At 38.1% G+C, this 23,171-nt stretch overlaps 1 protein-coding gene across 3 annotated transcripts; it reads left to right on the top strand.

The window, feature by feature from the left end:
• Window positions 1–4,144: 4,144 nt before the first annotated feature.
• fam110b (family with sequence similarity 110 member B) lies at window positions 4,145–23,171 on the top strand. 3 transcript variants are annotated; one of them, XM_014975793.2, is made up of 5 exons: window positions 4,145–4,367; window positions 16,253–16,348; window positions 16,857–17,461; window positions 19,162–19,574; window positions 21,306–23,171. In XM_014975793.2, the coding sequence occupies exons 3-5, from the start codon at window positions 17,339–17,341 to the stop codon at window positions 22,207–22,209; spliced, it is 1,440 nt and encodes a 479-aa protein (XP_014831279.1). In that variant the 5' UTR covers window positions 4,145–4,367; window positions 16,253–16,348; window positions 16,857–17,338; the 3' UTR covers window positions 22,210–23,171. The 3 variants fall into 3 exon arrangements, with proteins under 3 accessions (XP_014831279.1, XP_087870870.1, XP_014831281.1); XM_088014744.1 differs by having other exon boundaries at window positions 16,253–16,366; XM_014975795.2 differs by lacking the exon at window positions 16,253–16,348.

Here is a 23,171-nt window from a genome sequence, read left to right as displayed (position 1 = left end):
GTAGGAAATTCTGACGGGGTAGCACAGATAGTCAGAACACCGGTTCTCAAGCGTGTGTCCACAGAAAAAAAATGTTTTTCCACGGCAGGAACTCTGCTCAACTCAATATGGCAGGAAGAAGGTGGAGGCTGCACCTGCTGGCAGGGTGATTGCAAGTGAGCCAATAGCGCCAGAGGGCGCTCGGTATAAAAGCTGAGGTGAGCTGCAGATTGACACTTGTTGTTTGCTGTTGACACGTCCGTGTTGGGCTGTCTGTGTGCCGAGTAGTGATGGGCAAATGAAGCCTCATGAAGAAATGAAGCTTTCCAACCCTTTGCTTTGCAAAATGGTTCATTAAAACCACTGGAAGTCTCCTGCTTGGCACTGGGGTGTGGCTGCAATTCACCCTCCCCAGTGCAGTTTAATGTAAAACGGAACATATTGGCAAGCTGTAGTGATGGGCAACTGAAGCATCATGAAGCAATGAAGCTTTCCAGCCCTTTGCTTTGCAAAAACGTTCATTACTTGATGCTTCATTCATCACTTACTAGTGACATCTGCTGGTGAAACTGTAACAGCCTTGTCACTCAGTTGGATCATACTTATAAAAATTATTAAATGCAATGTTGTCACAAAGTTTTCATCAAACTCATGTTTAGTAACAAGAGAATCAATTAAATCATATTTAATTGTCATACGTTTTAGTCATATGTTTTCGCATCCACCTGAATAATGTGTAGTTGCGCCACTGCCCTCATGGAGCGGGCCGGCCCGTTGCTGCGATACATAACCGCATCCGCGATATTGAATGTAGAATATGTGCCAGTAAGGTAATACAAGTGAATGGACCGAACTTTATAAAGTGCCGTTTTACAAAGTATTTTAAGTTAATACCTGCCATTGACACATTTTCTCACACACATTAATATATTTGGCAATCAAAGAAATTATTAAAGAGTGAGTTTCTAACTTTTGATGTGATTATTTAATTGTTTTGGGGCATTTCTGAGTAAAGAGCACAAAGTTTTTGTTTGATAGAAATGATTCTGATCATTTTTATATTGAAATTGATAAACAGACACTTTTACAGTGTTTTATTAAAGAATATAATTCCATAATTAAATAATACATTTAACATTTCAAGACAGGACACAAATAATTTTCCTGCATTTATTTTTTATACGTTATTGAGAAATGACTTGATTTATAAATCAGTCATTGTCAAACATTAAACTACATATTTTTCTTACTTTTTCCAGAGAAAAGGTATTTATTACAGTATGTCAACTCTGCTATTGACAGCAAAGAGTGACAATAATTCCAACAGAGTAAATTATTTTTTATTTCATTACATAAGCTACATTAATACACTAATACTTCAGATTGAGATATTTAAAAATACACAAAAAGTGAAAGAATAAAACATTTATTAAACTGGGAGCACTGGTCACAGGCTTCAGTCTGCTGGTCACACTGGGAGAACTCAATGACTTCTGAGACGTCCTGGTTCACAGGCTGAAGCCAAGGATAAAAGAGAAATTATTCAAAAGTGTAATAGAAAATACATATATTTTTCCTTCACATTCAGAAAGACATTTTCAGCATGTTGGGCTCTGACTCGTAGCATCTTTATAGCTAAATACCGACATGGAGAAGCTGAGCTGGAAACAGACTGAAGACCAGCAGCTCCAGCTCTGATCCTGACTGATCTTTCCTCACTAAATCCTCTGGTTTTTAATTAACTTCTCCTCTAACAGCGGTTTCTCATCAGCTCTCTCTCATTAGAAAACTGTGAAAAAGTTAGCTGCTATGCTAACAATCAGCGGTTACTTCGGGCCAATTTAGCTACATAGGAAATATTTTTCGGTTGTTTAGAAGCAAATTTCTGGCTGTAAAGTCAAGTAATTCTGATCTTTCATCCTTACCTGGAGAAGGTAATGAGAATTAATCCAGATTTGTTTCGTAAAACGGTTGAAACAAGTCCACACAGCACAGGACTTAAGGAGCTCCGATCGCCCTGCTGCCACATAGAAGATGGCGGACGCTGTTACGTACGACTCAGCGCTCCATGAGGGGTCTGCGTATTCATGTCTATGGTGAGGCCTAGTTTGTTGCCAGTCACGTGGTTTTCAGCAAGACGACACAAGTCTCGAAGCCTGGATTCAGATACCCCATCACTAGTGCCGAGTACAGGTGAGGTTGGCTGCCTGCGTATTTACAACTGTTTGTACATTGTCGTTATAGCGCATTTTATCAGCAGAAACGTACTGGCGTATTTACCTCCACGTTTCATCGTGGGTGAAGTGGTTCTTCTGACAAGTGCTGATGTTTGTGAGCATTCCCGTTTGGGTGGAAGTGAAGAGAGCTTGGCCTGATCTGTAGGTGACTGAGTGATAAATCTTATTTTTATCCCTTTGTTTTAAACTGTTTTTTTTGTTTGTTTGTTTTTAATATTAGGAATCGCAGCTGTTAGCCACACACTTAACGCTGCTGCTTATTTAGCGGTCAAGAGAGACACGCCCCCCGAGACCAGAACAAGGAGCGGCTGATCGCGCTCTGTTTCGGATTTTCGGATTGGATTGGTGCCCGTCAAGCACAGAGACTTTTATTGTTTTATTTACACACATTTTTATATATCTCTTTTATTGCCTGTATTTTAACAATTTGTTTTTAAAGTTTTTTTTCCTAGAGGACTACCCGTGGTGCTCTCGGGCCTGGATGAGGGCGTCCCTTTTTGGTGTGACTGTGCAGTGATTAACACAAATGGGTGGAGGGAATTTCAAAGAGTGACTGACTTCACAGGTGTTTGTTTTGATTTCTTTGTTTTGGAGCCTACCATCCAGGACCTGGTCGTACACCGGTAAGCCTAGTTGGCTTTATTTTGTGAATTTTCTTTTCGTTCATGTACAGGTATTTTTTATTCTTAGATTGTGATAAACTATTGTCTTGAAACCTGTCTCTTGCTTATTGTGTCCTTTACCGTTAATTCCTGGATAATAACCCCCAGGTGGCGTTGTTGGCAACAAACAAAATTAATTGTATGGTCAAACCACTGACTGCCACATCAACACCGCAGAATAAACCCAGATGGTAACGGTTCACGTTTGTCTGCGTCAAACGTTACGTCACCTGTGGGCCGGTCAACGGAACAAAAACACAACAAGCATGGCAGTGGAGAATGTGACTGCTGTTTACTGTATAGCAGATGTTTCCACTTATTATTTTATTTGCAATTAGCATCAAACTAAGAAACCAAAGAAACTCAACAGACAATAAAAGACCCTGGTTCTGGGCTGAACTGTTACTAATCAGAAACGGTGCGGAGTTTCACCCCCATGTTAAAATATTTTAGAATGTTTTGGGACATATAATGTGTTTATTTTTTAATATCCTGGCTTTTTTAGCAAACAGTGCTTTTTTTCCAATATATTTTATTGTTCTGGTATAAATAAGTCATCCTTCAAATAAAATCTAAACAAACCTGATCAGACGTCAGTAGTTAAAGCAGATCACCTTCTGTCGCAGTCAACCTAAGACGCTGCAGCTGACAATCCGAGCACTGGCCCTTTAACGGACGGACCGCTCCATTCAGGAGGGAACGGGAAACAGCTTGAAAGCCAGCGACATCCAAGGAAATTTAATATCATGCAAAGAGCTGCTCCAATATATCCAAAAGGCAAACATGCAGAGAGTGTGTGTGAGAACAGGACGGTTAAGTCTGAGTTAAAAAGGAACGAGGTTGGACTGAGGGAGGGGGGATTTATGTGTCTCATTGCAGGGTCTGAGCCGCTCTCCGTTAGGTTTGCTAAAATCACAACACCGAACGGGAAAATGTCATCCTCACTTCCAAAATAAAATCAAAATTAAAAATATTTTTATGCATTTGTATCTACTTGGTAGTTTGCATTGCACTTAGCTGCAGCTTCATTTTCTCTCTAAGAGTGTAAATGAACAAATAAGATCTTAATTCTTAGCTTGTTTCATCTTTCTATTTGAAAGCAAAGTAGTTTTATGCAAAATAAATGGACTAAAACACTTTTATTGCAGACAAAAACGAACTGCGGAGTGATTTCAAATAGAAGCCTACTTTGGAGTGTTTGTTTGTTTGTTTTTTGTTTGTTTTTAACCAAATTTTTGTCGCTTTTATCATTCGAGTGGCTTTTTTGAGTAAAAACCCTGGTCTACAGAGTGAAAGTAGATTTCTAGGGGAAATAGTGGGAGTCTTGAGCAGTAAAGGAGGCTGATTGTGAAGAGGCTGGGCGGAAGGAAGTGCCGCTGCTGCTCACTGCTGCTGGCGGAGGACTGGACGCTGTCAGGCCGAACAAACGCACCGATCTGACGGAGAGAAATTGCTGCAGCATCCTTTGTTTTCTGACTCTGAAGCTGAGGTAGGCCACATAAACAGTTCTGCTCCATCTGACCTGCATGTTTGGCTCCATCACCACCCGCGGGGTTCGCCGTCCCTCCTCGGGCCGTTCCGCTCAGGTCTATTGTTCGGCAGATTGTCATTCAGGCAGCAGCAGAGGGGAGCTATGTCAGGCACCGCTAGTGTTTGATGTTGTGGTTGTGTGCTTTGGGAACAGCAGCTTGGTTTGTAAGGCCGCTGTACAGAGTCAGGAACACATTCCACGCCGTTCCTTTCTGCTCGGTGGGGTTTGGCATAGCGAAGCATCAGCACCGCGCGCACGAGCACGCGCTCTTCGTATAGTGGCTGTCAGCTGCTAACGTGCCTCTGCTGACACACCCGTCTGCTCGAGCTGAGCGGAACAACAGATTGGAGCTTCTATCTGCTCCTGCTGCATCCTTGAGTTCTTCTGCTGAGACATTTCTCACTCAGGCTTCATAAGTTCTAAACTAAGTGTTGATGTCATTTTCAATTGATGATTAGAAACCGAGTCATCAAATAAACAAATGCAAAAGAAAGAAAGCATGAAGCACCCAGATACATTTAAAGTAGGGGTGCACCTATTCAACATGGGTTCCTTCATTTTGGGAGATCAGTCAATCCTTGCATGAAAAACCGATCTCATCTGCCTCCACAAATACCTGAAAATCTGCTACAGCCCCTTTTTGCTCTGCTGTGAGAGAGGGCAGACTGACAGACTACCAGGTCATGTCTGCCAGCTTTGCAGTGTTGTTGCTATCTTTAGCACCATTTCAGTCAAAAAATCAGAATTGCATCTTTTAAAGTTCAGTGATTGGCCAGAAAACTACAATCGGTGCACCCCTAATTTAAACATCATCATAAAATCAGAGTCGATATAATATAAACCTTTTATTAACTTCATGTCTAACTGCTGACCCGTTTAAGCCCAGACTGAAGAGGAAGTGTTTGAATCCTGGATCCATCGCTACTGGATGAGCTACACAACTGATATATATGCACATACATCATATAAGACCCAGGACATTTCATGTTTCAGTGATTATTTTATAGTTTTTTCTACAGCATTAATGACTTTTGTTATATATACTTTTTTTATTTTATAAAACAAAGCAAACTCTGTCCCTCATCTTCCTCAGAGGTGTGTGTGTGTGTGTGTGTGTGTGTGTGTGTGTGTGTGTGTGTGTGTGTGTGTGTGTGTGTGTGTGTGTGTGTGTGTGTGTGTGTGTGTGTGTGTGTTAGCAGCCCATTTGTTGCTGTTGGGGTTTTTGAGTGTAGTTCTGGTTGAAAATGATGATTCTTCATCTCTGATATTGAGAAAGCTCCTGTGTGTCGGCACACAGCCTGCTTAGCTGAAATGGTTAATAATAGTTTAGATTAAAATAGGTGTTGTTTCCCCCAGCATAAGCATGCACTGGCAGTGCAATGCTGCAAAAAACAAAACAAAACAAAAAAACCATGGTTGGTACATTTTCAGCACATTTTAATTAAGAGAAATAGGTTAACTTTACAGAATTGACTAAATTTATACTTTGTTCTCACTGCAAGCTACAAAAATACAAAATCAGAAAAAAGTTTCTTGTAGGATTTTTCAAACAATAATCTTTGATTAAAGAGTCTAACTAATAAGTTGTTGGACTAAAAGGAAGTTAGGAACACAGTGGTCATGTCTTTTAGTGCCAAGTTTTACATTTTAACGATTAAAATGTAAAACTTTTAATGGTTAAAAATAAAAACCATTAAAGGTTTTAGTGGTTTTAAAACTTAATTTAAAACCAGTGATAAGCTGCCTGTTGTTTCAGGCAGCTTATTGCTGCCTGAAACAACGACAGGCAATATTCTTCCTTGAAACATAAATAAATCCAAAATATGTGTGCATATTCTGACATTGCCTGGGCTAATTAAGCCTGTGCTTAATCTGTTCAGTTGGTTTTTGATAAAGTAAAACCAACTCCATGAACTGGGGCAAAAAAACCTAAAGATTTGCAGATTTGTTAACAAATCTATGTACAATTTCCTAAATCGCTCCACATACATAGTTTTTGGATCGTTCTTATCTCTTCAAACAGAACTGTTCCCAGGCTGCATGAGGCTAACACGTGTAGCTCAGCTCACCAATCTCTACAGCATCACTAAACCGTTGATGATCTCCATGCTTCGTTTGATTGTGAAAGCTATGACTTTCAGGAACTGCTGAATGTATAGAACACCTAAAGTTTCACTGAAGAAAACCAAAGGTCACAGATTATGTAGACTGGTAGCTTTATGCACCACTCTTGTGTGTAAAACTTAATAGCTTCACTTCCTGTTTTTGCCTGATGTTTGGTTTTTCTCCACTTGATCACATTTCCTTTGTACTGCACTTGGTTCTATATTGAGACAAATCCAGGTTTCTTACACAGATTGGAAATTAGGATTTGGTTTAAGTATTTTCCTTAATACTTAAACAACAATAAAAACCAGAAATGGTGTAGAAAAAAAAACATTTTTGTTGTCATACACTTTTTTGTCTTTTATTTAAAAGCAACTCCCCTTCACATTGTAGAAATAAAAGTAAAGTTTGGTATAACCTTGGATGGAAATATACTGCTCAAAAAATAAAGGGAACATTTCACTTTAATTTTGTGTGTGGCTCCAAATCCAGGCCTCCATTGGTTAATAAATTTGATTTCCATTGATGATTTTTGTGTGATTTTGTTGTCAGCACATTCAACTTTGTACAGAACAAAGTATTCAATGAGAATATTTCATTCATTCAGATCTAGGATGTGTTATTTGAGTGTTCCCTTTAGTTTTTTTGAGCAGTGTATAATCATGGTATAACAGTGTTTGTGTGGGATCAGTAAACATTAATTTATTTTGATTCTCTTACACATGAACTTTATTTTAAATATATTAAATGTCTCCCTGGTTATCACTGGGAATATAATAAACTAATATTGTCTGTCTGCTAGCCTTAGGATTCTGCCCCTTAAGTTTTCTAACAACAATTCTCCATATTTTAATCTTGGTTCTAAGCAAAGATGCTTTACATGAAATCAGTCATTTCCATTCACACACACATTGACATACTGATGATGTCAAGCTACTGATTGTAGCCACAGCTGGCCTCCGTTTCCGTACTTTTCACTGGTCAAAGCCTTTGAATTTTACTCGGTAAAATTAGGTTCTTCATTACATTTCTTGCTTTGTGGTCTTCGAATTCAACGCTCACAATGTTTTACTCCAACTTCTTTCAGAGTTGTTTTTGAAGTGGTAACAAATGTCAAAGTTTTTAAAACATTAGCTTGAAATTCTTTGAAAGATCTGATAATAAATAATCTGGTATCAGTGCCTTAAATTCACCATAAAAAGCTTTCTGTGTGGTTTACACAAAACCCTCTGGCATCAGTATTTATTAAAAATCACATTAGTCTCTTTAAATAAATTTTTAACTCTCTAGTCTTTAAAATACATCTGAAGTGTAAATTGTCTCTGTCAGCAATCTTAAATTGCATTAAAAGAATGTATCATAAAAACAATATTGCACTTGAATTAAAACTTGCCATACTTTAGGACAAATTTCTGAATATTTTGAATAATTTAAGAGGGAGGCCCAGAGTTTGGGTGCCAGAAAACAGCGGCCAGGAGTGCATGCAGGTGGTTACTTTTTCAGATCCTGCCTTGAGTTCTGCCAGCTCTCTTTGCTCCATTTATCCCAGCTGGACAAGGTCATGAACTTTGAACTTTGCCTCAGAGTTGCTATCTGACCAGCGATTTGATTGCTCAGCATTCCTGACCTCAAAACCAAATTTAAGCAATTCGAAAAACTATCTCAATTACATATGATTGGATGTTAAAGTGAACTGCTCAAGGTGGTAGCATTTGGAGTAGCTCTGCTACTTTCATTTAGATTTCTTCATTTTAAAAACTTCTTTTTATGTTTCAATACATTTTTGGATAACTAATTTCTGGTTTTGGATGCAGTGCAGCTGGAAGGATTTTTTGGTGATACTTTCTTACTTTTGAACATTTGTTGTGATGTGTAACCATAGCAGCAAGGTGGGTTATTTTTACTACTGGGAGCAGCTGATGAAGACAAAGTGAAAAGCCGCAGCAAAGAGAGAGTAAAGAAGGAAATTCAAACCATCGATCATAAAGGGCAAGGAGACTTTTGGCAAACAATTTGGATGAGCCATAAGATCCAGGCAGATTACCAGGAATGCAGTGTTATGTGTTTTAGTGAGACTTGGCTGCAGGATCTTATTCTCAACTGTCTCTCTCTGCCGAACTGTCTGACCATGCAAGCAGAGATTTAAAAAGGAGAAGAAAGAGCAAAGGAGGTGGAGTTAGCAGTGCTTGTGAACAACAGATTATGTCATCCATGACATGTTACTGTGAAGTGTCATTTGAACCGTTAGTAAGTTTTTGTTCACATCATTTACCGAGAGTGTTCCTCAGTTTCATTTTGTGAACTGTTTACATCTCTTGCAACCATGCATTTGATGTCTTCAGTTCAGTTGCTCCTAACTACAGACACACCACTCCAATGCATGTGTGGCAATATTTTTTAGTTTTATTCATGCCTCACTCTCTACTGCACTTCTAACATTTCAACCATCTGACAGCTGTTCCGCCAGAGAAAACACAGTGTTGAATTTGTTTTATGCAAATGTCAGAGTTATCAATCTCTAAAGCAAGATCTTCTCTGGAAAAATCAGATGACAACCTTGCTTTTCTTTGTTCCAAATATAAACCCTTCATTCAAAAGCAAAATGTAATTTTAAAAAACTACAAAAAGTGGGCTGAAGAAGTTTTGAGGCTACAGACTGGGATGCACTTTGTCAGCCACATGGAAAGGACATCAGTGCCATGGCAGAGAATAGGACCGACTAAATATATATGAACTATAGACAACGCTATCCTACTAGAATAGCTAGATGTTTTTCCAATAGCAAACTCTGGATCAGCAGTGACCTAAAGAAATCGCTAAACAAGAAAAAGGAAACTTTAAGAAGGGAGACTGGAATTATTTAGGACTATATAGCAACTTATAATTAAGATTATAGACAGCTAGATGACGTAAAGGAAGAAGCTAGAGAGCAAATTCTAGAAATTCCACTGTGCTTTTGTACAATGACAACAAAGGCATTCTGATTCTTAATGCTAACAGAAATGTCTGGGATAAATAAAATCAGACTTCAAGCAGAAGGAGGAACATGTAGATGGAACTCTGGACACAGCAAATGAACTGAACACACCCAGGTGTAAAAAAGTATACTTTAGTATATTTCAAACATACTTACATTTGTGAAAGTACATTTAAGTATTAAGTGTACTACCTATAAATATATCTGAAGGTAAAAGTATGCTTTACCAATTTTGAAAGTAGAACTTTAAGCACACTTAAACATAATTTTACCAAAATACACTTTTAATAAATATATTAAATAAAAGTATACTTTAAGTGAACAAAGTATATATTTGCCCAAGTGTAAATATACATTTGCTCACGTATATTTAAAATATATTTTGTGTATATTTTAAAATATATGCTCAAAATAGAATTTTTTTAAATTCACTTAACACTACTTGAAATTATTAATTTCAGTATGTTTTAAATTACATCTCAGTGTAAATTTTAGGCTAATAAAATATGCCTTTTTTTTAATTATTTTCTTTATTTAACCAGGTGAACCCTGTTGAGATCCAGGTCTCATTTTCAAGAGGGACCTGGGCAGAAGTCTGCAACACACAGTAACCTGATTATAAAATAAAACAAATTAATACATATGCAGAAGTATGTCTTTTAAGCACCTATAAAGTACTTTTCATGTAATTTTTAGGCATACTTTTTAAGTACCTAAAAAGTATGTCTTTTTAGGTGCCTTAATAATCTTTTACTATTTTTGTTAAAGTTGCGAAGAATAAAAAAATTATAATCATGATGTAATGTTGTTTAAGAAAGTGCCTAACCCAATCCATTTTCAGATGTAGGATGTTAGATCTATAAGTCAACGGTATTAGCTCCAGTTCACACTCCAGACCAGATGGTGGCGGTATTGCACACTTTCATTTTTTTTTATTTTTTAAACGCCATAAAGAAAAGAAAAAACTTGAACGCGGGGAAGATCATAGACATACAATATTTATATTGATATTGATATTTATATTTTTTAATACTTATATTATGTCTATGGGGAAGATCATGGGGAAGATAACAGGCGCTGTTGAAATTCACCATTTTTACTCGCATAATATTGCCTTAAAAGTAGAGAGGGCCTTGATAATAGTTACAAATTTTGGTAAATTCAAGCTGGTGACGTCCTAGTCCGAGTTAGACGACTACACAACTGGACAACAGCTGATGGAAAATAAATGTGGGTAACAAAAGGAGCCCAGAAAAACAAAAACTGCTAACGTGTTGCTAGCTAGAGGTAAGTTTGCCTATTAATTATCTTCGTTTAATTGTAAATAGTGCATTAAAGATATATAACTTACGTTGGTTTCATAAATAATTATCAATTTTATTGTGACTTGTATGATTATTACTATAGCAATCATTCATATTTAACCTGGTTTTAATTAAGCTCCATATGACAAAGAGACTTTGATATTGTGAGGTTGTTGTTATAACTTGTTCATCAATGTTTTTATCTTCAACATATTTTTGCAGTCTAAGAAGATGAAAGATGAAGCCAGAGAAATCAGGTATTAGAAAACCTAAAGACTTTCCCGTCTCAGAAGAGGCTCTGGCTTCACCAGATCAACAACCAGCTCTGAGGATGAACCTTCACATCGTCTTCATGGTGTAAGTTTTTTTTTTTTACTGACCAGCTAGCTACATTTTCAACAACAAAAACTGGTGTGTTACAAACACCAAGTGCTTAATAAACATGATTTGATTTAAAGGTAACTGAACAGAATTTGTTCTCCTTGTTAATCTAACATTTCTCTTTCATACATTTTATTTGTTGTGACATCATCACTTCTGATGATGTCACATACACAGCGAGTCCACAACGTCTTAAAATTGTAAGTCTTATTTTTTCTTTGCCATTTTTCGGTACTCTTTAAACTACAAATGCTTTCTCTGTTTAATTGCTCTATTGTTCTTTTTTGTAGGTTTCTGTAAGGTGCAGTGAATGGGAATGTTCTGTTGTTGATCCTCACTGTTCTTAGGAAGGAGAAATGTCAGTTTGTCTGCAGTAATACTGGAATGCTGTGAGATTGAATTAAAACAATACTCTGACCTTGGTGAAACAGTTTTCACATTTCCTCTAAAGTGTACCTATCGTTTTATTGTGCTAATTTTCATAATTTTGTTGTTTGTAAACTTTGAATGTATTGACAGTTTGTACAATTGTCTTATAGTATAATGGTTCTTGAAAAAATGTTGGTAAGACTTTATTTGACTGGGTGTGCATAAGACTGATATGATGCTGTCATAAACATGACATAACTCCTGTTAGGAACATACCAACAGTGTCATGAAGTGTCATTCAGTAAATAATGACAATTTTAATGAGAATTTGCTTTAAAAGTTGGATGAAAGGTTTTATGTTATGTTTGTGACAGTGTCATTTCAGTCTTATGCACACCCCATCAAATAAAGTGTTACCAAAATGGTAATGTATTGAAAGCACAATGTAATTATAGTTTTTGTTCTTTAAAGTAATAACTTTCGTGTTTTTTTTTTTTTTTTTGCCACACTTAAATTTTCATGTTCATTGTGTTCACTTTTGACGTGTAAACTGATAATTTATGTAAAGCTCCTAAAGTTAAGTAAAATTGGACAATTTCAAAATGTCGGTAATAAAACAAAATATTTGAATTACCTTGAACATCTTGTGTAATTAATCTTTCCATGTAATTGTAGCCTAAAACAATGTAAGTACTGTAGTTTAGTTATGTATGTAATATACAAAATAGGAAAGTAGGAATAAAGAAGACTTATGAGTAATTAAAATTGTACTTTATTAGCAATAGCAGTAAATAAAAATTAAGTGTAATTTAAATACATTACTAATATATTAGTAGTATATTTAAAATATATTTAAAGTATATTTTTAATATAATTCTCTTACAGAATTAGTACACTCAAAATATCCTAATCAAGCTCTTGAATACTACATAAAAAAGTATACTTAAAGTATACTAAGTATAACTTGAAGTTGTTTCAAAAACGTACGTTGAAGTATACTAAAAATTGTAAATTAATACTATTAAAATAAACTGAGCACAAAAAAGTTGTTCCAAAATAGTACAGTTTAAGTACATAAATCAAAGTATGCTAAAATTTAATATACTAAAGTATACTTTTTTTACTAGGACATTCTTCAATAGGTTCAGTTCATGAACAAGATCAGCATCATCCTTTTCTCAGTCAAGCAGACGTCCCAATAGACGACTTGAGCAACAGCTTTCCTGTCACACCTCAAATGTTCTGTCTTCCACCTCAGCCATAGATCCTTGTGGTTCTAAATGTTTGTCTTCAACCAAATCAGGAGATGCTCCTGCTCCCTTTGCCTCCACCTCCCACCCATCTGTCTTTAGAAGTCAGGCGAAGAGGCAGTGGGAGAGACTAAACTTCACCAGTTCCAAATGATGACAGTTTCCAAGCCCTGGAGGTTTTTACAGAGCAGCTCTGTGGGATTCTGCAGTATCTCTTCAACCTTAATCTGACCTAGGAGAAGGTTCCAGAGCGGCAGAAGATATCTAGCCTTGTCCCAATGTCCTGAAGACACTCCTGCTGGGCCACCTGAGAATTCAAACAAGCACATATCAGGAATCCTTGCAACTTATTTATTGTTGTTTAGTTGAAGTTTAAATGGCATTATAGAACTGTGCCAACAAGCCCACTGTCATTTTGGACAAAGCAGATAGCTATGATGACCATGTTCTTTGATTTCTCCAGAACATTTAACACAATTCAGTCTGATCTGCTCGGTCAGAACCTCCAGAAGACAGGCCTCAACAATCATCAGTATCAGTGGATCCCTGACAAACAGACAAGTGTTTTAGTTTGGCTTGGCCTTGTGTTTTTGAATATTTTCATGACCATCCATGCAGAACCTCTGATGGAACGTTTTCTCAGTGTTACAACGTTTCCCCTCTGTTTTGATGTAGTGAGGATGGTTACATTTATGCAGCTCAAATCTGGTGTCATTACTCAAAATTACTTTTTTGTCTCTATATTTCCTGGTGTACTGTAAGTAGGCTGCTTTGTGGCATTGCCATAGCAACGGCTTTGGTCTGATGACTCAACCATACAGGGCATTTTATTGTGTATCTTTAAACAGCTACATTGCTTTATTTCTGTCCTGGTATTCGGCGGCCTCCGCCCACAAACACCACCACCTCCACCCCCATGTGAGCAACAAATAATGAAGAGCCCATGAAATCAACAGAAATGAGAATAAATAAGTAAATATACAATTAAGATAACAATCTCCATTAGAATGTTCTTTACCACCAGTTCTGAACAGAACACTGGTGGATATTTGCACATTCTGAACTACTAAGTTTCAGACAAGTAGATTTTTCCCTCATAATTTCTAGCTATAAGCAAACGGATCATAGGTGAGGATGGTTTTCATTTAAACCCATTTGTATCAACTTGTGTATCTTATTATAGGTCAAAACTTCCACCTTATGTAAACTTTTAATCGAGATTGTTTAGATTCTTTCTGTTGACTTTATTCTTCAAGAGCAAAAACAAATATCACACAACCAGTAACTATGACTGAAAGAAAAGTGAAAAATGGCCTAAACTACAAAGTATTCCTATACTTTAAAGTTTTAGATTAAAAGTTAATACTTTTTAATCTAACTATTCATTTTTAAAGCTCCTCAGCAAGCCAGCACCCAACTCTTTTTTTCTTTTTCTTCTTTTTTTCTCCCCCATCTGGGGACCTTTCACAATTACACATCACCTTTCAGAAATAAAATTCAAACATTATACATTTTCATTACTCCAGTTTTCATTCTTATCATAGTTTGAATGAAATAGCTGTTGAATTTGGCTTCCGATCTTGATCTTTGATCTTTGAGAATCTGTTCTTGCATTTTTATGTCATCACCTTGACATTAGATGAAAATGGTCTCAAAACAACAACACTGTTTATCGCAATAACTTATGGGACAATTTATCATTCAGCAAAATTTGTTATCGTGACAGGCCTATTCCCTTCGACTGGTGCGTCAGTGGCTTTTTAGAGGAACAAAACAAAATATTTCCAACGTCAAACCTCCAGCTTTTCGACACATGTGGTCCATAGTTGACAATCTCTGCATCTGATCCAGTACAGCTGTAGGCAGCATCAACCTCTGATTAAATTGCGCTTTGTGTAGGTTGATTTGCTCCAAAGCAGTAGATGGAAATTACCTTGAATTGCAATTAACTTTTATTTTCTTTTTTGGAAAATTTCAAAAGTTCACTTCAAATTCACATGAAACTGTAAGCAAACATACAACCTTTGACAGCTGTTCTGTCAGCTGTCAAATGGTTGTTGTTTTCAGAACATTTTCAAGTTATATAATGGTAATAAAGGCATAATAATGTAAGAACACATTCTCAGGAAATTTTAAATGAACATTGAACACTGGAACTGGACATTTTAAATAAGAAAAACAACAGAATCAACAAATAAAATACACTTGAAGTCTCTGTAAACAAAATTTTCCTTCAAATAAAGGTTAGCTGAGACCAAAGCAACAGACTGAAGACTTTTGTCATCCAGTTTTTAGTAGAGAAAAGAGAAAAACAATAAATTATGCAAATGGAAATTATTGACTTTGTGTTAATTTATCATGCAATTAATTGATTTAATGCTTATTGTGACTGTCCTCATCTGAAGTTGTTAAAGGATCAGCCTTTCATCTTCTGGCTTCATATCAAGTAGTACGCCAATTGTTAAACTAAAAAAAACATGCTGTAACCAGCGGTGCATGTTTACTGTTAAAGCCATTGAATCCGATGACTGTTGGCCTGCTAGTAAGAGCCACACTGGCACAGCGGAGGGATGTTTTACTTTGAAGGAGCGAGAGTCCAAAGTGTGTAGCGGATGTGTTTTTTGTTATCATTTATGGTCCAAAACAAACATCCACATTATTACACATTTCTGTTGTAGTTCTATTCGGGGATTTCCTGGATTTATTCAATTCAGTATATTTATATACCATTAATTCACAACAAATTTTATCTCAAGGCGCTTTACAAAAAATTAATTTCAATTCAATTATAAAAATTTGCAGGAATTGATTGTATAATGTGCAACACCCACAATCCCGCTGTGAATTTCAGGCCTTGTCAGCTGGCAGTTTTTGGATGAGTACATTGCCCAGTTGCACACTGATGTGGCTTGGGAGGAAGCTGGAATTGGACCTCGATTTATCTGACTGCAAGATGGCTGCCCTTCCCACTGAAGCACATTCAACCCCCAATCACTCCCCAAAGAACAATATAGTCACATTATGGGTCCAAATTTCAAAATAGAGCCAGTGATGCAGACTGGTTCATTCTTCTGTTATGTTAGCACTTTGATGTTACTCTTGTTTTTATACCTAAAGGTTTGCCTTACACTTGGCAAGATATTCCTAAGGTGTTCAACATTTCTGTCCTTGTGGATTTGGAGAAATTCTCAGGGAACTTACAGTGGCTGCCCAGTAGGTGGCGAATGGCGGCTAGTCTGCCTTCCTTAGCCACATACATACAAGAAAGCAGCATTAAATAGCTGTTCACCACAGACACAATTGTGTATGAAAAGGGTTCATACAGCTGTTATCCATCTAGTGCTTAGAACAACATCAACTTCAAGGTCATTCATTGATCCGAAACAGAAGTTCTGCTGACATGAGGAACTTCTGCTTGCTCTGCTTTACTCAGTTTTGTTGTTTTTTACCTGACAGATGTGACTCCCACTGACAACCTGCAGCACCTAGAGGCCAAATACACAGGCAGCATTAAAGCAGAGGGTTTAAGTGAACCCTCTGCCAGTGAAACTGGTAAATATTATTTGCAAGGTAAAGTTATTTATGATGTAAAATATGTTTTTAAGAAAGGAGGAACAAAAAACTGTACTCAACAATGAAACGAGCAGATATGAAAAGATGCAGAAGTTAACTTCTCGTGCAAAAATTTGCACAAGATTTTTGCCTCATGCAAAAATCCTTTATTTTTGATCGGACTAGCGTAAGCTTATTTTTCATCTCTGCTACTTAGAAGTTATGAGCTAGAAACATTCATTTAGTGGACACTAAATCAGATGCAGATGTCAGTTTGTTGTTGTTTCTTCTGTTTTCACATTTATTTAAAAAAGCAAAGAAAACAAGAACGAAAGATTTGACCGTCATAACCAATGTACCAACAAAACTTAATCACGGCCGGCCTGACTTCAGATGAATGGATGATTTACTTTGTGTTTGCTTGCAGAAATACTGCAGTTCTATATTGCAAGGTAAATGATGTAAAACTTCTCTGTTGACTGTTATTTTTTTTCTTTTCCCTTTTCAGATGCTTGTCAGGTGGAAGGGAGAGCTGGTCTCAGTGGAAAGGCAGTAGGTTGTTGATTTTCTAACAGCCTCTGCTGTCCCCTGGCTGAATGGGATCTCTTATCCACGCCACGCCGCTGTCGCACGTCTGGAGTTTCACTTTCCTTTCCCTGCATTCATTTGCCTCCTTTCCATTGTTCTGTTGCCCAACCTAATTGATTGAAGCTGTCTGATCCAAAGAGCTAACAGATCAGAGAGCAGAGATCATCCTTTCAATTTGTTTATGTGACTACAGTATTCTCCCACTTCACCCTCTCCTCTTCAGTAACTCTTGCCTTCTTGCAGAAGCGATGTGCAGGGTGAGGGGGTTTGCCTGCTTTTAGATTTTTTTCTTGCCTCCACCTTGTGTCTTCATGTTTTGGGGGTTCCTTAGTGACCCCACCCTCTGTCAACCACCCCGCACCTATTGCCACCACGGCCGGCCACCCCAATCGCCTTGTTGCCATGCCGACAGAGACATTGGCTCCTCCCCTGCCAAGTAGCAAGTCTGCTGGCCCCACCACGCCCTTCAGTTCCACTGTACCTCTTCGCATCCTGAACAAGGGCCCTGAGTACTTCAGACGGCAGGTGAGAATATCATTGTTGTGATCTTAATGAGGACTCCTACAGCTGAGGTTGAAGGTCAGATTAGTTTTGGCCTTTTAATAATTTCTTTGAACCATTTATAATGGTGAAACAATGATGCGTTACAATGTGGTGTCCATAGTTACTGCTCTGACCCTACACATGTTGAATGAAAGATCTATTTTTTCAAACTTCTTCTAATTTAAAAGTGATTTTTAAATTCATTTCAGAGCTTAACAGCTATGTGTAATTTGTTAGAAATAATGTTTGTAGATGGCTAATTGTAATCCTAATTGGAGCGCTTCTTTTTTTTTAAAATCACATGTCCTGTTTTAGCATTCCATGCAAACCATATGAAGAAGCTGGATGACTCTTCATATGGCATCCAGCTTCATATGAAGAAGATGAATGCTCCCGCCTGGTAAAAGGCGTTCCCCCTTGTTCTACATGGACTGTGGACCCTTGGCTAATGATAATTCAATAGTAACTTCAGGGGATGGTGTCCTAATTGCATGATTGACTTTATTAAATTACGGTTGCCCATGATATCATGTGAGACAGGTTGTATTATGTAATTTGAACCTGTGCTGGTATGACCTCTGACCTTTTGGATTATGTAACCGTGATTGTGTGTGTTTATGGACATGGGTTGTAGAAGTGTGTGCTAAACTGTCATTTGTACTTAAGAGGAAGGTCATAAGCCTTCCAGCGCTCAGCAGCCCGGAACTGCAGGGCGGGCGGCCTCTGTTCCTCCACAGACGCCCTCTTAGCGTTCTACCTCAGCAGGAATCCGCCCGACAGGAAGGCAAGGAAGCACTTGAGTAGCAAAGACACACAGGGCTTACACTACTACTAGCAAAGGTTGAGCCTGGAATCCGGTCACCCCACCACCCAGGTTTCACCCGGCACTGAGGATGGAGAACCCCATCCTCAGTGCCGCCCATTCAAAGAACAGGGAACTGTGCCCCCATATCGTAGCACTCCTGCAGAATGATGACCTTCTCAGTGTCAGAAGTCATATTTTACTGTCCAGGTTTCAGACTCCATTCAAACTCACAGAGAACCTCTTGGGTAAATTAAAAGCCTTTGGAAAGTTAAGCTTTGGAGAAAAAGCCTTTAGGAACCTGCTGTGGAAATGCACTCCTGTATATAGTTAAATGTCTCTGGGCAAGTAACATCTTGCTGGGTACTGCCTTTTGTAACTTCTGCAAGAGCTTTGCCACAGTATCTGACCACTCCTTCTGACAGAGTTGGTGAATATCTTTCAAAGAAGTTGGTATACTGGCACAGACCCAACATCTATACGTGTCGTTTTCAATAGGGCTGAGGTCAGGCCAACATTATTACGGATACTTGATGTTTTTCATTTTCCTGTTGGAACACCCAGTTATCCACCTTTCAAAACATTTGACCATCTCACAGTTGATCTAAAGGTGAAGGAGAAACCTGTTGTTTGTGTGATGCTATTTACCATCATTCTTGAGAGTTATTAAAGCCCTTTGGCTTTAAATCTTCACTTTGACTTCCTCAAACATACTTGTGGTCATTGTAGCAAATGTTCTTTGGTTAGAACATTTCATTGATCTGATTGGTTTGTTGCAGAAGTATGCAGTAATTGGATCATCCTGCTTTATGATGAAATGTTTATTTTTCCATGCCTGAAACTATTTACATAGAATCATTCATTTTTAATGTGTTCTCAGGCGGAACCAAACCCAAACCGCCTGAGTGCAGTTGAGAGACTGGAAGCTGACAAAGCAAAGTATGTCAAGAGTCAGGAGGTCATCAATGCCAAGCAAGAACCAGTCAAACCGCCTGTCCTGGCCAAGCCCACCGTTGACCCTTCCATCCTGTCAAAGAAAAGCCCTGGGATTGGTGGAGGAGGGAACGGAGCTGGGACCCCTTTCAAAGCGTCCAATAACAACGCAAAGTCAGACACATGTGCATCCAGCTGTGGCAGCGGCAAACGGGAGAATTTAAATCTGGAGATCTTAAAAAATCTGCTGAACTCATCATCATCTTCAGCAGCAGGTTCTGAAGGGCTGTCAGGTGGAGCTAAAAGTGCCGTCCTCATGAGGTCATCAGCCAGACTGGCCCGAAGCTGGACACCGTTGGGGTGAGTCACTGCTGACAGTTGCATATTGTCTGGAGTATTTCTAATGCCTGATACACTGAGTTCTTCTAATTCTATCTCTGATTTTAAAGCTAAGATTTGAACACAACACTAACAAAAAGCTGAAAGATATATTTTTTACTAACTTTGAGCTTACACCTCAGCAAAAACTGTTGCCTGATATAAAATGATTCTGAATTTGATCATTGGAAGATGGAAATGTGATTGTGAAATTCTGATAGGAGAAACTTTGCAGATATCTGGAGGAAACCAAGTCATTCTAAGGTCTTTTTATTTTGTGCACCACCTGTGAAGGCTGTTTTTAACATCAGTCATTTTCATAAAAAGCAATTATTTATGAACTGTCCAAGTTTTTCAAACCTTTAAGTAGCAGTCTTAACTATTAAAATGTCTATAGTTTTTTTTTCATTTTATATATGCAAATTGGAGACTATTATTGTCAACAATAAAAATCACTTATTTTTGCTATATATTCTTTATTACTATTATTTTGTAGTAACTTTTTAGCTACTACAAAAAGTTACTATTTTTGTAACTTATTTTGTCAAAAGAGCCTTTGTTGATTTGTAAAAGCAATAAAAAGTGGAAAAAATCCAAGGGTGTAAATACATTTCATAGGGTACTGCATATATCTGGAATTTTATCTATTTACAGTACATGGAATTTCATCCAGTGGAAATCAAAACATTAAGAACCAAATGAATGGGAATTAAATTGCCAAAAACTTTAGTGTCTAAAAAATGAACTTTGAAAGGCAGTTGATGGCTAAAAATTAGGAAATGATGCAAAAGGAAATCATGAATAAATGACTTTAAATTACAAAACATGCACAAGTTTTTACAACATTTTCATCAACACAGCCATTGTTATGCATACACAATTTTCCAGAACCAGGACAATTTGCCCAGAGAGGGTTAGGGTGACTTAGTAATATTTTCAAAACAATGGAATATCTAAACAGGATTTTTGACCTTTACAAACAACTATGCCTACAGGCTAAGAGTGAAGACCATTGCAGCATTTGATGAGCAGAATTTCTGGAAAAAAATTGTTTTAGATGCTGCAAAGATTCAGGAAGATCTTTAAATATCCTGTTTTTTAGTGATTCAAATGAGTGTCAGTTATTTTACATAGTAGTCCTAAGAAGAAGAGCAGTTCTTTTATTTCAACTGAAAGGGGAAATAGTAAATGATATGTACTCATATAGCGCTTCATCAAGTCCAGAGGACCCCAAAGCACTTCACACAGTGACTTTCGTTATTGCAGAATATGACTCTTTTACCAGCAACAGAGAATATTCAGAGATTTTAATTACAATGTTTTTCCAAAATAAACATTGTTAATTTAACAATTGCTATTTGGGATAGAATCTTAACCTTGTGCAAGTTTGCCAGTGCTCTATGGCTATGTATGTTTAAAAAAAACAAAAGTAACTGTGTATAAGTTCTTGACGTGTTAAAATCTACGTCATTAATTAAACAATATATATCTTCTGGAAATTTAAATCAGGTTTTGTTGGAGCCAAACGTGATGTGCTAATACTAGAAATTCCTAAAACTGTGTCGCAGAATAACACAGCTGTGCAAGGCACAGAGTGTAGCAAATTCAATAATAGAGTGATTACTATAATAACATTATGCTCACGTGTAGGTCCTCTGTGGTCACTTGTGTTTGTGGTGCTTTCTAATACTCTGTTTCTGTTTCTCCTTCTAGGATGCCACTAACATACAGATCCACCATGACCCTTAATGAGCAACCTTCAGACTCAGCTCCCAGTCCGAGCACCTCGCATTCTCTCAGATCCTTCTCTCACTCCTTAAAGGTCCCCCCAATGGCAAGTGGGGGGCGTCGCACTCCACAACAAGCAGGAAACCTGAACCTTAGCAGACGAGTCCAAGATGAAAGAGGATGTGAAGGAGGAGTTGTCCAGCGTTCTCATTCCCCACTGCCACCTCTCCTGACCTCCCACTCATCATCTGACCTCCTGCGACTGTGCAATGGTAAACCACTGCGCACCACTCAGTCTAGCAGCTCCTCAGCTCCACCCCTCCCTCCCAAACCAAAGCCCACCTCTCTCCCTCCTGCACTGTCCTTGTCACTTCCACGTGCGCGTCCGCCAATGTCACCTACGCCCTGCAACAACACAACCCCACAGTCTTTGCCATGTGACTTTGGAGACCCTGCTAGTGCATCAGCCGAGTTGAACATTGATCTGGAGCAGGGTTCAAACGTGACTCGTCGTTCGTCGCTGCACAGATCCAAGTCAGACCTGTCGGATCGGTATGCCCGGGCCGGAGCGGATGTGGAACGCTTTTTTAATTATTGCGGCCTTGACCCTGAGGAGTTGGAGGCAGTGGGTCCCGAGAACTTTGCACGGGCCAACTCGGACATTGTCAGCCTGAACTTTCGATCAGCTTCTATGATCTCCTCTGATTGTGACCAGTCACGGCGATCTTCCAATGACGGAATATCAGAAGAGGATGAGGGGGAGGAAGAGGAAGAGGCTGGTGAGCGCGTCCCCTATGGCATCTCAGCTGTGGAGCGAAATGCAAGGGTTATTAAATGGCTGTATAGCATTAAACAAGCAAGAGAAACACAAAAGGTTTCCCATGTTTAGATTAGGTTCATGTGGACTGTGGATAATCTCTCCCATGGCTCCAAACTTGTAAGGTCATGTCTAGCTGGATTTAAAGGCTAAAGAAGAAGAAAATTATTTTAGTTTTAAGAATGAAGGACTGAAGAGGTGGTCTAAGAGTTCATATCAAACAAACAAGAGGTATGAAGAGAATACTCCAAAATACAGAAGAAGGTGAACAGAACCAAACGTGGACAGATGTCGTGATAAAGACTCTGTCATTTTCTGTTTCTCTCTGAAAGCCTGACTGACATCTCAGTTGCACCACAACCAAAAGCATGATACAGTGAGCTAGAGAATGGATCCACTCTGTCAGAAGTGTTTAGCACACTTCAGTCCATCATACATTAATGTGACTGACATTCCAACAAAGTGCAGCCTGATGTCACTTCCCTTTATTCCCAATCCGTTTGGCCAGTTTAGCTTCCAGTTCTGCACTTTCCACACTTAGAAATGGCCTTCAGTCTGAAACATCAAACTGGAAACAGCAGATATCAGTATTGATGGTTTTATTGGTGCCTGGAGTAGTTGTTAATTATACCAATTAATTTTTTTCCCAAACAGTATGTACACCAAAAACTCCTTTATGTTCCAGTTCCATGTAAAAACAATGACATATTGTGCTGTCCTACAATTCTACCAGAGGTATTTGCATATGTCCATCTCTGCTTGACTTAGTTAACTAAGCATCATTCGAATATGTGAAGATTTTATAATTATTACTTCCCACAGAGTATTTTTCTTACCAAAACCTGTGAATGAAGTAAGACATGAGAGCTTGTTCACTCTAAATATAGAATGATGTGGTCTTCTTCAGCTGAGTAGCAGTAAGAAACCGATTTCAGACTGAAAATTCTCTGTGTACCCTGCATTCCACCAGTGATGCTAACTTTCAACATCTGTATGAAATCCGAGAGTCTCCATTAAAAAACAGGCAAGAGCTA

This window comes from Poecilia mexicana, unplaced genomic scaffold (assembly GCF_051168715.1).
Source record: "Poecilia mexicana isolate PSO_F unplaced genomic scaffold, ASM5116871v1 scaffold_17, whole genome shotgun sequence".
Taxonomy (NCBI): domain Eukaryota; kingdom Metazoa; phylum Chordata; class Actinopteri; order Cyprinodontiformes; family Poeciliidae; genus Poecilia; species Poecilia mexicana.
Note: the sequence above shows the minus strand (reverse complement) of the source record. Positions and strands in the feature narration are given on the sequence as shown.

Coding starts and splice junctions, on each gene's coding strand:
- fam110b (XM_014975795.2), top strand. CDS start 17,339: ATGCCGACAGAGACATTGGCTCCTCCCCTGCCAAGTAGCAAGTCTGCT. Junction 17,462..19,161: donor CTGAGTACTTCAGACGGCAG/GTGAGAATATCA, acceptor ATGTGTTCTCAG/GCGGAACCAAACCCAAACCG. Junction 19,575..21,305: donor CGAAGCTGGACACCGTTGGG/GTGAGTCACTGC, acceptor TTCTCCTTCTAG/GATGCCACTAACATACAGAT.